Source organism: Daucus carota, chromosome 9, assembly GCF_001625215.2.
Source record: "Daucus carota subsp. sativus chromosome 9, DH1 v3.0, whole genome shotgun sequence".
In the NCBI taxonomy this organism is placed as follows: Eukaryota; Viridiplantae; Streptophyta; class Magnoliopsida; order Apiales; family Apiaceae; genus Daucus; species Daucus carota.
In genome coordinates, this window is record NC_030389.2 from 39,725,837 (window position 1) to 39,740,556 (window position 14,720).

Below are 14,720 nucleotides of genomic sequence, written 5' to 3' on the forward strand. Positions count from 1 at the left end.
ATGATATCTTGTCATCTTACCCTTTCCACCTCGTAATGATAACATATCTTGTCTAACTAATATATGCGCTCACCATCAATGTTTTTTGGTACATAGGCTCCGACAAATTATTCTTGACAAAGCATGATTCAAATTCATGGTTATGCAGGAATAGATATACAAACCTAAACTCTTCTACCTTCATCCGGTTTTCGGGTCTATTAATCACGGTTAACCGAAAACCGAATAGTTAACGGAATTTCTATATAACTTATAAGAAATTTAGTGTTTTAAGTGATAATATAAATATTATATAGCTATAAGAGATTAGGAAATTCGGTTTATATATAATATGTGTGTGTGTTTAGTGTTTTACACGAACTGATTAAATAATAATTATCTTTATGTATAAAGTAATAAACAAAATTGAATCAATTGACCTCATCTGCTATATACAAATTGATAAAATTGGCAAAGCTGTGATGCTAAAGACAGTATAGGCTGGTCTGCTATATACAAATTGATAAAATTGGCAAAGCTTTGATGCTAAAGGCAGTAGGCTGCTCTTAAAAACAGTCTTTAAGTATGCATGTCTTGGTATAAAATTAATAAATAGCTTTGTTGTTACTTGCTCTACTTCAATCTCTAATAATGTGAAAGTGTGGATTTCATATTTGTGAAGGAGATTTTCACATTTCGAATACTTTAAAAAAAATTGGTTTATAAATTAGGTTTTCAGTAATAACCAAAATTTAAATTTCGGTTCGGTTATAAAATCGAAATAAATTCGGTTCAGTATTTAGTAGAAAATTTGATAAAATTAAGTTTTGATTAACCAAAAAAAAATTAGATTTCGATTTCATTGACCAATGCACAGTACCCCTAACCACTTCTAATGAAAGGGTGTGCAACCCTAGATGCAGATCCCTTTATATTTGCTAGGAGACTATTTAAGGGGGCTTCAGATTTCTATTAGTAACGGTGGTTTAAGTAATACATGTACAACATCGGCCTAACACCATTGCTATTGCTAGTGCACAGGAGCAGTTGACCTGAACTTTATAACCCACACAACTTCCACAATATCATAGTCTAATTGATACAAGCCAAATGTAAGATAAAAAGATAATACAACTACAAGACTATCCTCACTAAGACTTGCCCATATATATCTTCGAAAACACATCAATAAAATTCTATGTACTTAATTTAGTTAATATAGTTAGAATCAAGCTAAATTATTTATTTGTAAATGAGAAATATTTATTCCTAATATAGTTAATTTAGTTAATATAGTTAGAACCAGGAGCGTCGTTGAAATACAGCTAAAATTGAAAATTGGGAACGGTCAAGCACATGCTCGAATTTTGTCTCGTGGAAATTTTTTTTACTTAGCAAACTAACAGGCTTTACTTTTTAGTTTTGATCAGGGGCGCATAGCTTGTTTTGTGTTTCCTGAATTCCTGCTTTGCTTTGTTTATTAATATGGCCGGGCTCTACAATTTGGGTTGTACTAGATTGTGGTGGGTGGACTTAAAGAATAACGGGGCTTTTAATTTTTATTTTTAACAGGGCTGAATTTATATCAATACTACTAATTAAGTGGGCTATAAAAAAATTTCCCAAGATAGGCCCCTGAATACAAGACTATCCTCACTAAGACTTGCCCATCTTCGAAAACACAACAATAAAATTCTATGTATTTAAATTATTTTTTTTGACAAAATGCAAATTCATTCCATTAAATTAAAACAAGTCTCTATGTACTTAATTTAGTTTATATAGTTAGAATCAAGCTAAACTTTTATTTATTTATTTGTAAATGAGAAATATTTATTCCTAATAGTATGCACAATGATTATTTGTTGAATTATCACATGCACTTGCTAACATCACACACACACATATACATATCTATATATATATATACATTCATTGTACACCATGTAAAATTTTGGAGGTTTGAAACTAAAATTATATTCAATATTAAATTATGAACATGCCATATTAATCAATTTAAATTTTTGTTAATATTTATAAACAAAAATTTATCTAAAAATATTTGTATGCAAAAGTAAGAGTTCTACTTTTTTATTGAATTATTAAATAAATATTTGAAGTACGTACACACACACACATACATATTGTAAAAAAATTATTTAGTAACAAACTATATAAATTACTTGTGAATTTATAAACTCATCCATGTATATACCACATATATACTAAGATCATAAGTGTTAATAAATGTGAACACATTAATAATTTAAAAAATAACTACTTGTAATTCATTTATTTTCCAAAACAAGTATAATCAAATAATTTGTTTATAATAATATTATTTTTAACACACTAACTAAACTAATATGTCTGTGTGTAATGGCCCTAAAAATTTTGGGGCTTAATTTTACATGTGCATTATGTAGTTGGGTTGTATAGGCTCTCCCTTATTCACCCACCTCTAGCACCTTCGGGTGAGTTCAAGAAATTTCTTATGTATCTATGTACTTAATATATTTTATATAGTTAGATAAAAGCTAAAATTTTATTTATTTATTGGTAAATCACGAATATTTATTCCTAATATATGTAGAAGGATTATTTGTTGAATTATCACATGCACGTGCTAACGTCATACACACACATATTAATCAATTTAAATATTAATATTTATAATCAAAAATTTGTATAAATATATTTGTTTGCAAAATTAAGATTTCTACTTTTTTATTGAATTATAAGTAAGTGTTTGAAGTGTACACACATATATATATATATTGTTGAAATATTATTTAGTAATAAATTTTTATAAATTACTTGTGAATTTATAAACTCATCAATGTATATGCCACAAGTATACTAAGATTATAAATGTGAACAAATTATTAATTTAAAATTAACTACTTATGATTCACTTATATTTAAGACAAGTATAGTATAATAATTTGTTTATAATAATATTAATTTTCACACACCACTAAACTAAAAAAAAGTATAAAATGCACCTAAATCATGTGGAATATGTAATGGACCTCAAACTTTTGAGCCTAGTTTGACTTGTGCATTATGTAGTTGGGTTGGTTGGGCTCTGAGTCACTTATCCACCTCCTAGCACCTTCAGGTTTGTTCCAGAAATTTCTTATTGTATCTATATAAACATTCCACTTTATAGGTGATGGATATAATATTGTAAACACTAAATTAAGTTATATAAACTTTTTTGTTCAAAAAAAAAAAAGTTATATAAACTTTTCTCTTCTTATTTTTTTAGTTTTAACACCACTATCAAAAACATTCAAATGTGTGGGTTATTTGTTATTCTTCCTCTATCAATTGATCCTTATTGGAATGATTGTATTATCCATTTAATAGATGTGTGTGTATTATTGGTTATTCTTTCTCCATCCGTTTGCTCTTCCAAAGTTTATGGTATGTGTTTATATATATATATATATATATATATATATATATATATATATATATATATATATATATATATATATGAGTCCCACTCTATGGAGAATCAGTTTATGTGGAGAACCATGGAGACCCCTTATCCAGCCCTTAAAATTTTAATATTAATCCAACGGCTGATATTAATTTTGATATAACATATAAAAACAGAAATCAACTAGCCAAAAACAAACACAGCGTGACCGTTATACACACACCTATACACACGACTGAAGAGAGAGAGAGAGAGAGCAAGAGAAAGAGAACAAAGGAAATTCGACCGAGCGCGTGATTTCTGGCAAGCAAGAGAAGGCGAATTTCAATCAGAGATTACGAATCACAAACACGATACAGAATGCTGGGAAAAGGTAACCGAAATTGACGATTTCAGCTTGTTTTTACACTCGATTGTAATGTTTTTACTGATTCTGTAATAGAACCTCAGCATAATAATTTTTCGAATGTTTTGTTATAATTTGAGCTTGATTTGACTTTGATTTGATGTTGCATGTGTGTTTATGCTTCTAAAATCGAGTCGATTAAGGAATTTATAAGTTTAGGTTTAAGAAGCTATGATTCTATTATAGAAACACAGATATATTAAGTGTTTAATCATTAATACCTAATTAACATAATGATTCTATAATTTTTTAAGCTATAGAGTCAATTTAAATATGCTTCACTTTTGTCAAAAGCATCAGGAATGTAGAACTGGTTCTACTGTAGATTCATTAGATTAGAAATCCTCAGAGCTAGGTATTATGTGAAAAACAAATGATTCTGTGATAGAGTCAATGTAATATGTTGTAATTTGTTTTTTTGAAAGCATCAGGACTCTAGATCTGGTTCTACACTGGAGTCATTTCATCAGTAATCCTGACAGCTATGTGTTATGTGAAAAAAAAGGATTCTGTGGTAGAGTCAATTTGATTTGTTGTAATTTGGTTATTTGAAAGCATCAGGAATGTAGAACTGGTTCTAAAGTAGAGTCATTAGATTGGAAATCCTCAGAGCTAGGTATTATGTGAAAAACAAATGATTCTGTGATAGAGTCAATGTAATATATTGTAATTTGTTCTTTTGAAAGCATCAGGACTTTAGATCTGGTTCTACACTGGAGTCATTTCATCAGTAATCCTGACAGCTATGTGTTATGTGAAAAAAAAGGATTCTGTGGTAGAGTCAATTTGATTTGTTGTAATTTGGTTATTTGAAAGCATCAGGAATGTAGAACTGGTTCTAAAGTAGAGTCATTAGATTGGAAATCCTCAGAGCTAGGTATTATGTGAAAAACAAATGATTCTGTGATAGAGTCAATGTAATATATTATAATTTGTTCTTTTGAAAGCATCAGGACTTTAGATCTGGTTGTACAGTGGAGTCATTTCATCAGTAATCCTGACAGCTAGGTATTATGTGAAAAACAAATGATTCTGTGATAGAGTCAATGTAATATGTTGTAATTTGTTTTTTTGAAAGCATCAGGACTTTAGATCTGGTTCTACACTGGAGTAACATCAGTAATCCTGACAGCTATGTGTTATGTGAAAAAAAAGGATTCTGTGGTAGAGTCAATTTGATTTGTTGTTTTTTTGTTTTGTAAGATTATCAGAAATGTTTAACTGGTTCTACAATAGAGTAATTGTATTAGTAATCCTCAGAGCTATGTTTTTTGTGAAAGACAATGATTCAGTAACAGAGTCAATTAGAATTGCTGTACTATGCTTTTATAATGAAACAGAATTGTAGATATGGTTCTACAGTGGAGTCATTATATTAGTAATGATTATAGCTATGTTTTATATGGAAAACAATGATTTTGTGATAGTGTAAATTGCATATCACTGTAATTCATCAGGATTGTAATGCATCAGGATTATAATGTATCTGTAGTAGTTTCTATTAAATATTTTCAACACACTGACTGTATAATACATCGCAGGACTTAAAATAAAATCCGGAAAGAAGAGTGGAAGCAAAGCATCAGGACAGAATAAAAATAAAGGAAAACGACTACGAATAATCTGTAGAACGCGTCATGAAGGACAACTGGACACAAAAAAATTTGATGAGTATATGAGGTAAATTATTTGGCACATTATAACTATTAGGCAGTTTGGTAATTTTGGTAACCTATAACATGTTTGTTATAGGTTGATTTTGAAGATTATACCAGAAGAAAGGAAGACAGGATGTTCGTTTTTCGACCCTATGTTCTTCATATCATATATGGATGCAGTTAAAAAGGCAAAGAAAAAAGATTGTACTGCAATTGAGAAAAGCAATGTGTGGAAGTGGATAAAGAAGCAAAAGATATTTGCTTGCAGATATGTTTTTGTTCCCATCTGCCAAAGGTATATAACAAAAACGTAAGACCTTTAAATTATTTTACTGCTCCTAATGCACTAACTATAAGAATGTGGGTTTAATCATTTGACAGTAATCATTGGAATCTTCTCATACTCTGTAACTTGGGAGAAGATTTGGAGATGAATGAAAAAAGTCCATGTATGCTGTTATTGGACTCACTTCAAGATGCAGAACCAAAGAACCTAGAACCGTGCATCAAACAGTACAATCTCTATTTGATTAGTATTTTAGAATTTAATGATTTATTTATGACGACTGTGTTGTTTTAATAGGAACTTTTTCATGCAGATTTGTGTACCAAATGTATAAGAATGAGTCAGTACAAGGAACTGATGATGTTTTCCAGTTCGATTTGAGTATTCCAATGGTTCCTCAACAGGATGACGGTGAAAAATGTGGATACTATGTTCTTTACTATATGTTCAAGTTTTTGATGTCTTGTCCAGAAAACTTCAACATTAATGAACATGGTGGCTTTGTAAGTATATATTATTATTTAATTCTACTATTTATAATATATTTTTGTTAACAAATAACAACCAAATTAAAATGTTTAACAGATGAATAGCAGTTGGTTCACAGAGGAAGAGATGAACAACTTTTTCAACAATCTATCATCAGAGAAATTGCATACTGACCAAATGCAAGCTTCAGAAGACATAATTGTGGTCAAGGAAAAGAGTATGCAAAATTCAATCTCATTAATTTAGAATAATATAATCACTTTGTACACTACACCATAAGTGGCCTATTGTAACAAAAAATTTTGGTGTTACAAGATAAAATGTTACCATAAGTGCCTTAAAATGAATTTTATCTACATATACCTACACCGTTTTTTAGTGTAACCATAGGTAAACTTTAATGTAATCGTAGATGTGATGAGACATCTATGGTAACATTTTATTTGATGTCACCGTTGGTTTTAAAAAAAGTGTAACTGAAAAGTGAAATGTTTGAGCGGCTAGAATGAAAACAAGCGGGCGGGAGATTGAGAAATATATAATTAAACACAAAATATGTCGGGGAAATAATACACAGTTGTGCCTTGTCCTAAATCTAAACTAACTAAAAACAAAATTCAAACTCAAACACAAACTTCAGCTCCTCTCTCATTTCACTCACCACAACCCAACTCCCTCACCTTACCTCTCGACCCCGCCTCAAACTCAAACACCCACCTCAAACTCACCTCCATCATCTCTCTAAAAATCGCCCACCCACGCACTCAACACAACTCGCCCATTCTCCAAACACATTCAATCGGGCCTACATTCGGATCTACAATCAGGGTTTGCACACTCACACGGAACTTCACTCTCAATAGGGTTGCAATTAGGTCTGGAATCGAGTCTTCAATTCGGGTTTTCATTTGGGTTTTCTATAGGGTCTTGTATCGGGTCTAAAAGACGCAAGCGGGTTTCAATTACGGGTGTTTCAAACTCTCCATCGGGCATCTGCGTTGGGATTTTGGGGCTTTTGTCAGGGTCTTCTGATTAGGGTTTTTGGTGTTTCTCATTTTAGGGATTCTGTTAGGCCTATCTCAATTAGGTATTGTGGTTTATTTATATTCTCAATCAGGTATGCTTCTTCATATATTTGTTTTATTTCATGTTTTTGTTTTGATTTGTGTTCTTGTTTTGATTTGTTAGTTGATATTTGTTATTTTACTGTGTTTTGTGTCTCTCTTACTGTGTTGAGACAATTGTGTTAGTAGATGTTTAAGAGAGATGTGTCTCTGTTTTGTGTTTATGCATAAAAATGCGTCTCTGAGAATACTTTAGAATTATTTGTTTCTAGAAGATTCTGGGAAGTATATATGTCGATAGCATATTTGTGTTCTACAGTTTTGGAATGTAATTAATGTAAATTTCGATATATATGTACAAAACCAATGATGCAGAGAAGAGTAGGCTTCTGATCGGATCTCAGTGTCCTATACTTTTGTAGATCTTCATAGTATGTGACCTCATAATTGTTAATTCATTATCCTCTGGTCTTTGTTATTGCCCTGACCAAATATCCATTTCTAGTGAGTCTGGCTGTGATGAGACTTAAGTAAAAGTTTCGCTTGATAATTAGCTTATTAGTGTTTTATTTATGTTTTTTGTGACAAAACTTATGAGTGCTTAGAGAAAAAAATTAGTTACTGATTCACTATGCAATCTAGCCTTTTATTCGGGCTTATATATTGAATTTCTGTTGACAATCCTATATCAGATGATTTGCATTTAACTGTTAATATATCGGTCATATTTCTAATTTAAGATTATTATTACAGATGTGTTGCGTTAGTGACGCATGTACTTATAAACAAAATGACTCGGAGGTTTTGATTTATTTATTTTTTTTTGAGATTTTTGAAAACTAAGGCTCTTTATGTCGAGTGTGAACACTTTATTAAAGGACAAAGCCACGAGTTTCTTTGTCTTCTTTAGTTATAATTTTATAATGGCAAATCTAGGAATACACATGCATATATTTATTCAGAGCTTGATTAGTTTCTTACTGTTTCCACAGGGAGAAAAATGCAAATTTACTCATCATACAATACCATTGACAATGTCTAAGGTAAATCCTTTTTTTGTATGACTAAATGGCAATATTCTGGCATAACATTATCCGCAAAATGCATCTCAGTTGTATTAAACTCTGTTTTGGCAGTTTCTTTTTTACTCTTTTAGAGATTATTGTAGCTTAATTGTTATACACGAGTGCACAGAATATGTTAATATTGTGTGTGACTATACAAGTGCAATAAGGATGTCGGGAACTCATCAGAAAGATCTAGTTATCATGTTGGTAATGATGGAACATGCTCTTCCCCTAGAAGTTGGTGTCCATTGTGCAAAAGAAAAGCTCTGGAAGTTACTTCTCACCCTTGTTTTAATGAAAATTCAGGCTTATCTCCGCGAGCTAAGAACACAAGGAATCATGTAAAGGAACTACCTCAAAAAATTTCTTATTTTTGGATTCTTCGGATGTTTTCGGCGGTTTCTTGAGAACAAGTTTCTCTTCTTGTACTTTCTCAGGTTCTTGAAAACTTTTTAGCTTCTGTACAGACCAAATAGAGTGTGCTGTGTTATTAACATATAAGTTAAGAAATTCAGACTGAGTTGAAAGAATTTGGAATTATGCAAATGAACTACTACCTCAATAAATTTTTGATTCTTTGATCCTTGAACTGTTTCTTGTTGTTTCTTGAGAACAGGTGTCTCTGTTTCTTTCTTGAGAGCAGGTGTGTCTTCCAAACAACAGGTATGTGCCGAAACCTTCTCTTGCATAACAGACATATAATATAGGGCAATGGCTTAAACTACTTGTGAATTTACATGGCCTTTTGTGTTTCTTAAATAAGTGGGCCTTAAAGATATTTCTGATTTCCTGCTACATCTCTGCAGTGTGATCAATGAGCTGCATTGCCGTAGCAGCCAGACAGCCACTGCAGTATTGCATAAAAGGACAAATCGTTAAAGCACAGAAACACAGTCATAGACAGGTTGCGAATATTCTTACCAAACGCTCAACCTCCACAGGTTGCGAAGGCAGTCTTTTATTTTGGCTAATAACGGAGGAAGGTGACATGAATTAAGTTAGGGTGGCTGTCAATATACGTCGAAGATTGTTTCTCCAGCTCTAGCATTTGCTTGCCCCTGTTGGATAAGCTAGTTCCAGATGACAAACTCCGACCCTCCTTTGGTTGAACAAGCATACTTGCTAGTTGATAGTGAACTTATTTTGCCCCAAAAGGAGGAAATTGTAGAGGACCTAAGTTAGTTTTAGTTTATGTCCTAGTACTTATATTGGTGTGTTTGCTGGTTTGTATAGGCTTGTACCTTTGTTTTTGGTATTTTGATTGTGTTTGTTGCTGAATATTGTTTGGTAACTTTGAAATGGGAAGTGCTATTTTTAAATGTTATATTGTCTTCTTTTTTTCTATAAAGTGTTGGCAAAGAGTCCTGTAAAGTGTAGCTATTATTGTAAATGGTTCATATAATAGGTGTTACCATAGGTCTTATGGTTACACCATATGTGATGTTGCAAATACCACAGTGCTGTTACCATAGGTCTATAGTTACAGTTCTTTTAGTGTTATCAAAACAAAACAAAGTGTAGGCATAGAGGTATATAGTTACACTTTTTCAGGTGTAACCGAAAATTGAAAAAGTGTTACCCTAGACCCCTATGGTAGCACCGATTTTAGTTACGATCCTGTTTCTTGAAAAAGTGTTACCATAGCCCTTTTTTTCACTTTCAGCAACACTTTCTGGGCTTTATTCACACTTTTTTGACTGTTACAATAGGCCACTTATGGTGTAGTGGTAGTTTGTGTTGGATTACAATTGTGGTCTTTGTTGATGCATAGATCTTTCAAGTAATATGGAAGTTGATGGCCAAAATGTCGATAATGAAATTGCTGCTGAAGAAATTGATAAACTTTCTAAAGATGAAGAAGAGGCTGAGATGGTGGTACAATGTGAACCTATTCGTTCACTAGTTGTGTACACTCCAGAGAGCTCACAGGAGCAGCAAGAACCCAACCAACCAACACCACCTGCATGTAAACTTCAATTAGAATAATATTTTTTATATTGTATAATAAATAGTGCTATCCAGATTTCTTATGTCTAACACTGTTTGTTTTTGTAAACAGCTGAAACAATTGCCACTCATGAAAAAGATGGCAAGGAAAAGCTGGCTGCTGCTGCACCTTCTGTGAGAAAATCTCCAAGGCTACAACCTATAAAAGAAGATGAAGAAGATTTCTCTATTCATATTGTCGACCCTGAGGGAGGAGAAAATGCAGAGAAGGGACCAGCAGAAAAAGCACAAAGAAAAGTAAGGGCGACAAAGAATGAAGGTGTCAATAAAAGGAAAGCCGTAGAAGAGGTACATAGTTACACTATAACAGTACTTGTTCATTGTTCATCCCATTTTACAACAGTAGACATATAAAATATACATGGTTTCTATTGTATTGTACAGTTACACATTTGTAAAAACATTTTAAATGGTCTGATTCTGTAACATAAGTAAAATAGTGCCAATTTTTTAATAATTATAGTTGGTTCCACTTTAGAAGCAAAATTAATGATTACTAATGAATACATCAGGATTACTGATGACTGCATCAGGATTACTGATAGTCATCATCTCAGGTAGTAGCACTGTTAAGCTATTATTCTAAGATGAACTTTAAAAATACTTGATTCATATGGATCATAATGATTAATAATAAGTACATCAGTATTGCTGATGAGTGCATCAGGATTACTGATGAGTGCATCAGGATTACTGATAGTAATCATCTCAGGTTTACATTCCACAGTAGAACTGTTGAGCTATGTTCTAACATGAACTTTAAAAATATTTGATACAGGTACAACATAATAAGGAAAAGAAATTGAAGAAAAAGGTGGAAGCAGAGAATGAAGATGAAGAAGTGGAAGAAGAAGAAGAAAAAGATGATGATGAGAAACCAAAAAAGATTTTAATCCGTGCTTATCCATCAACATTTTCAAAAACAATCTCAAGGCTGTCTGAAGCTCAAAGGCAGTGGGTCAAATCTGCTGGGTTTGGTGCACTCCTTCATTTTACTCTTGGTGAGGAACTGCCACACAAGACAATAGTTAATTGCTTATGGTGGTTCGAGCACAATAAATGTGAGTTTGGTCTATTCCCAAATCGGAATCTTAAAATAACAGAGGATGATGTTTTTGACATAATTGGTCTACCCCAAGGGAAATTGGATGTTAAACTTGAAGATTCTAAAGATAAAATCCAAAGCTGGGGCAAACAATTTAAAGAAAGGCAGCCAAGCAGGATCACTGAAAAGATGTTGCGTGAAAAGATTGCAGAGTCTCGTGATGCCGATGAACATTTCAAGCAGAACTTCATGATTCTGATGGCTAACCTTTTCATCAGAACAGATAAAACGTCCTTTGTTTGCCCCAAAATCCTGAGGTTCAGTGGTAATTTTGACAATGCAAGAGACTACAATTGGTGCAAACTTGTGATACAAAATTTGAAAGAGGCTCATGAACAATGGTGGAATGATCCAAAAACACAATACTACACTGGTTGTTTTGTTTTTCTTCTTGTAAGACACCTTGAAACATTTGATACTCTTTTTTACTATATATGTATAACTTCTGCCATCGTCTCTTATGACTTTCTATTTTGTCTGTAGTACTTTTATCTAGCTAGGGCAAGCCATCCTGATGTTAGAGTGAAGAAAACATGGCCTGCCTTTGTTGGCTGGAAGAATTCATGCATTGATGACAGAGCAAAGAGGGAGGGTCTTGATAATAATTTTGGTTATGGAGATATTGTAAGTAGATAGTCTATATTCTTTCTACATATAGTCATGAATATATAAAATGCCAATAATTTATATAATTATGCAGGTTCCAGAATTTGAAACTCCTGATGAAAGCAATCAAAATCATGTGAACTCTGAACTGTACAAGGTATAAAAATAATAAAAAATGAAGATGATTCTATAGTAGAACCACCATATTATATATAACTGTTTTTGATCATGTATCCTTTTTAACTTGAGTTTTTGTTTATTTCCATAAATAAATGAATATAAATGATGTTTTTATTCTATAATACAGGGTGGGAATAGCAACTTCACCACACCTAAAGAAACATTGAAGGGCGTAGGACCCAGTCGGCTGTTTTCTCCACAAGACAATGTTGATGCATCAATATTGTCAATTGCAAGAGATGTTGAACAGAATCACAATAGCACTGAGGTGCTCACAGAGGATGTAAGAAAATTTATTAGAATCAAGTAATTTACTATAGATTCATAACTATGTGCAAGTACTAACATACATTAATGAAACTAGGAGATATCATCAAGATTACAGCATCATTTATCACAAATGGAAAAGCTGAAGAAAGAATTTGGTGAAACACTTGACAAGGGGAAACAGCTGTTCCCAGAAAGTGATAAAATGAAAGAATATGAACAGAGGTTTGAAGAGATGACAACAGGAAGGTGAAAGATTTAAATAATACTTTTACTACATAACTTGTTTAGATAGATTCTTAGAATTCTTTTTTACTCTTTGGCAAAACAGTATTGATAAAGGCTGGGATTTTTTCACATACAAAGACTGGAAAACATTTGACATTTTAATGCTCCCGGAAAATGAAAGGGCTTTTAATAAGATGCACGACATAGATGACTTTTTAGATGATTTAAAATTAGGGGGTCAGGTGGTTGATAGTAATATTTACACAAAACATATTACTAGGAATGAGCCAAGCTATGCTGCATATGGACTCAACAATCATCTGAAAAGGGTACTCAAACCAACTGATCATCAGAAGTCTCCATTCAAAATCCGAGTGATTGATCTCAACACACAAAGGTTCAGCAAAGATGAAGAAGAAGTATGGAGCTGGATTAATGGAAGAAAGAACCGAGCAATGTGAGTATATATTTAGTATACATTTTAGTTTCAAATAGCAGATGGTTATTGACTATAATGACTCAATCGTGATTTATAAAATATTATGATTCAGTGTTAGAGTCATTTGGAAACCATTCCATTCCTTTAAGTAATGATACATGACAGTATTTGGATACTGACTGTATTTCACAGCTGTCAAATAAAAAATCATCAGTATTTTGATCCTGACAGTATTTCATATATATATAATCCTGACAGTATTTAATATGGTTGACAATATACTTTGCAAAAGCAAAAGCTAATAATTGACTCTGTTTTAAACATGCAGGATTGAGATATTCCTCTGGAACAACGTTACTTGCTTGAAGCATCACATTCAAAGCCTACAAATTGGAAAAGAAGTGTTGTTCCATGTTGTTGATGCTTATACAAGCATACTAAACGAAGATGAAAAATTCAGAGCAGCAGAGTCTCCTTATAGGTTTTTCTGCAGTACAATGGTGACAGTAAGTTAATCACAAATAATCTACAGTCTGTTATTTCATATTCCATGTTATATATTATATCTGCAGAACTCATATTATATGTTTAGAATTTTTATTAATAACTGTTATATGTGACTTTAATGGTAGATGGGAAATGTGGTTAAAGGAAGCCAATTGGTAGCAAACAGTACTGATCCAAATATAACATACATGAAGTTCAAATCCAACATGGATGCAATTTTGTTCAAGCACAGAGTTGATATTAATCATGTTGATCTGGTATATACTCTATCCATATTTATCATTTATAACAATGTGAGATTATTTCCTATTTTCATATTTAGATTGTGAGTAAATATATTTGTTTTTTTTTCAACCAAAGATCTTCTTCCCAATCTTCTCTGGAAACCACTTCTACCTGATATGCTTCAATTTAAGGAAGATTTGTGTTGACATAATTGACAACCGAAGTGGAGACCGTGTAGATATCATGTATGATGGAATACCTGAAGCCCTGGTATGCAACTTTTTCCAGTTTTAAATAAATATAGTAATTTATGTTTTATTTGATTATATTAACCAACTATTATATTTTTAACTATACGTTTCAGCAAGAGAACTTTGGGTTATACATGGCACAGAAAAGCCCAAGGAAAATCAAGTTCTTAAATAATGCTCCAGTGCAACGTCTAGAAATGAAATGGAGAACTTCAAATAAGAATGTAGACTCTGGAGTGTTTGTGATGCATCATATGGAAACATATATGGGATATACTCTGCGCAACTGGGATTGCAAATTTGCTGCGGAGGTTGGATGCAAAACTAACTTTTGTTTCTAAAATAATTTCAAGTTTGGATTAGATATGTGTTTTTTTCTCTTTTATGACCATTTGTGACAATCATATTTACAGGGTATTGAATAGAAAAGGCAATTGGAGAAGGCAAGAAAAATATATGCTGCAAAGATTGTCTACTCAGAAATAAACATCTTGAAAGACCACATGAA

General features: G+C 32.2%; 1 protein-coding gene and 2 long non-coding RNA genes across 4 annotated transcripts; all 3 read left to right on the forward strand.

Annotated features, from left to right (window-relative positions):
- The first annotated feature begins 5,969 nt into the window (after positions 1–5,969).
- LOC135149225 (uncharacterized) lies at positions 5,970–6,483 on the forward strand. Its single transcript, XR_010287497.1, has 3 exons — positions 5,970–6,004; positions 6,091–6,280; positions 6,363–6,483. It is a non-coding gene; the product is annotated as an uncharacterized LOC135149225 (long non-coding RNA).
- Positions 6,484–6,698: 215 nt separating this feature from the next.
- LOC108202396 (uncharacterized) lies at positions 6,699–9,702 on the forward strand. Of its 2 annotated transcripts, XR_010287506.1 has the most exons (5): positions 6,702–7,383; positions 8,323–8,373; positions 8,704–8,834; positions 9,014–9,060; positions 9,204–9,702. It is a non-coding gene; the product is annotated as an uncharacterized LOC108202396 (long non-coding RNA). The 2 variants fall into 2 exon arrangements; XR_001803097.2 differs by having other exon boundaries at positions 6,699–7,383; positions 8,704–9,060.
- Positions 9,703–10,174: 472 nt separating this feature from the next.
- Positions 10,175–13,744, forward strand: LOC108201622 (uncharacterized). Its single transcript, XM_017369910.2, has 9 exons — positions 10,175–10,363; positions 10,457–10,692; positions 11,183–11,902; positions 11,993–12,133; positions 12,210–12,272; positions 12,423–12,578; positions 12,660–12,811; positions 12,894–13,247; positions 13,558–13,744. The coding sequence occupies exons 1-9, from the start codon at positions 10,183–10,185 to the stop codon at positions 13,742–13,744; spliced, it is 2,190 nt and encodes a 729-aa protein (XP_017225399.2). The 5' UTR covers positions 10,175–10,182.
- The last annotated feature ends 976 nt before the right edge of the window (positions 13,745–14,720 follow it).

Bases quoted from the DNA above. Each gene is read 5' to 3' on its own strand.
- LOC108201622 (XM_017369910.2), top strand. From the start codon at position 10,183: ATGGAAGTTGATGGCCAAAATGTCGATAATGAAATTGCTGCTGAAGAA. The intron at 11,903-11,992 runs GTAAGACACCTT...TTTTGTCTGTAG, and splicing joins GTTGTTTTGTTTTTCTTCTT to TACTTTTATCTAGCTAGGGC. The intron at 13,248-13,557 runs GTGAGTATATAT...TTAAACATGCAG, and splicing joins GGAAGAAAGAACCGAGCAAT to GATTGAGATATTCCTCTGGA.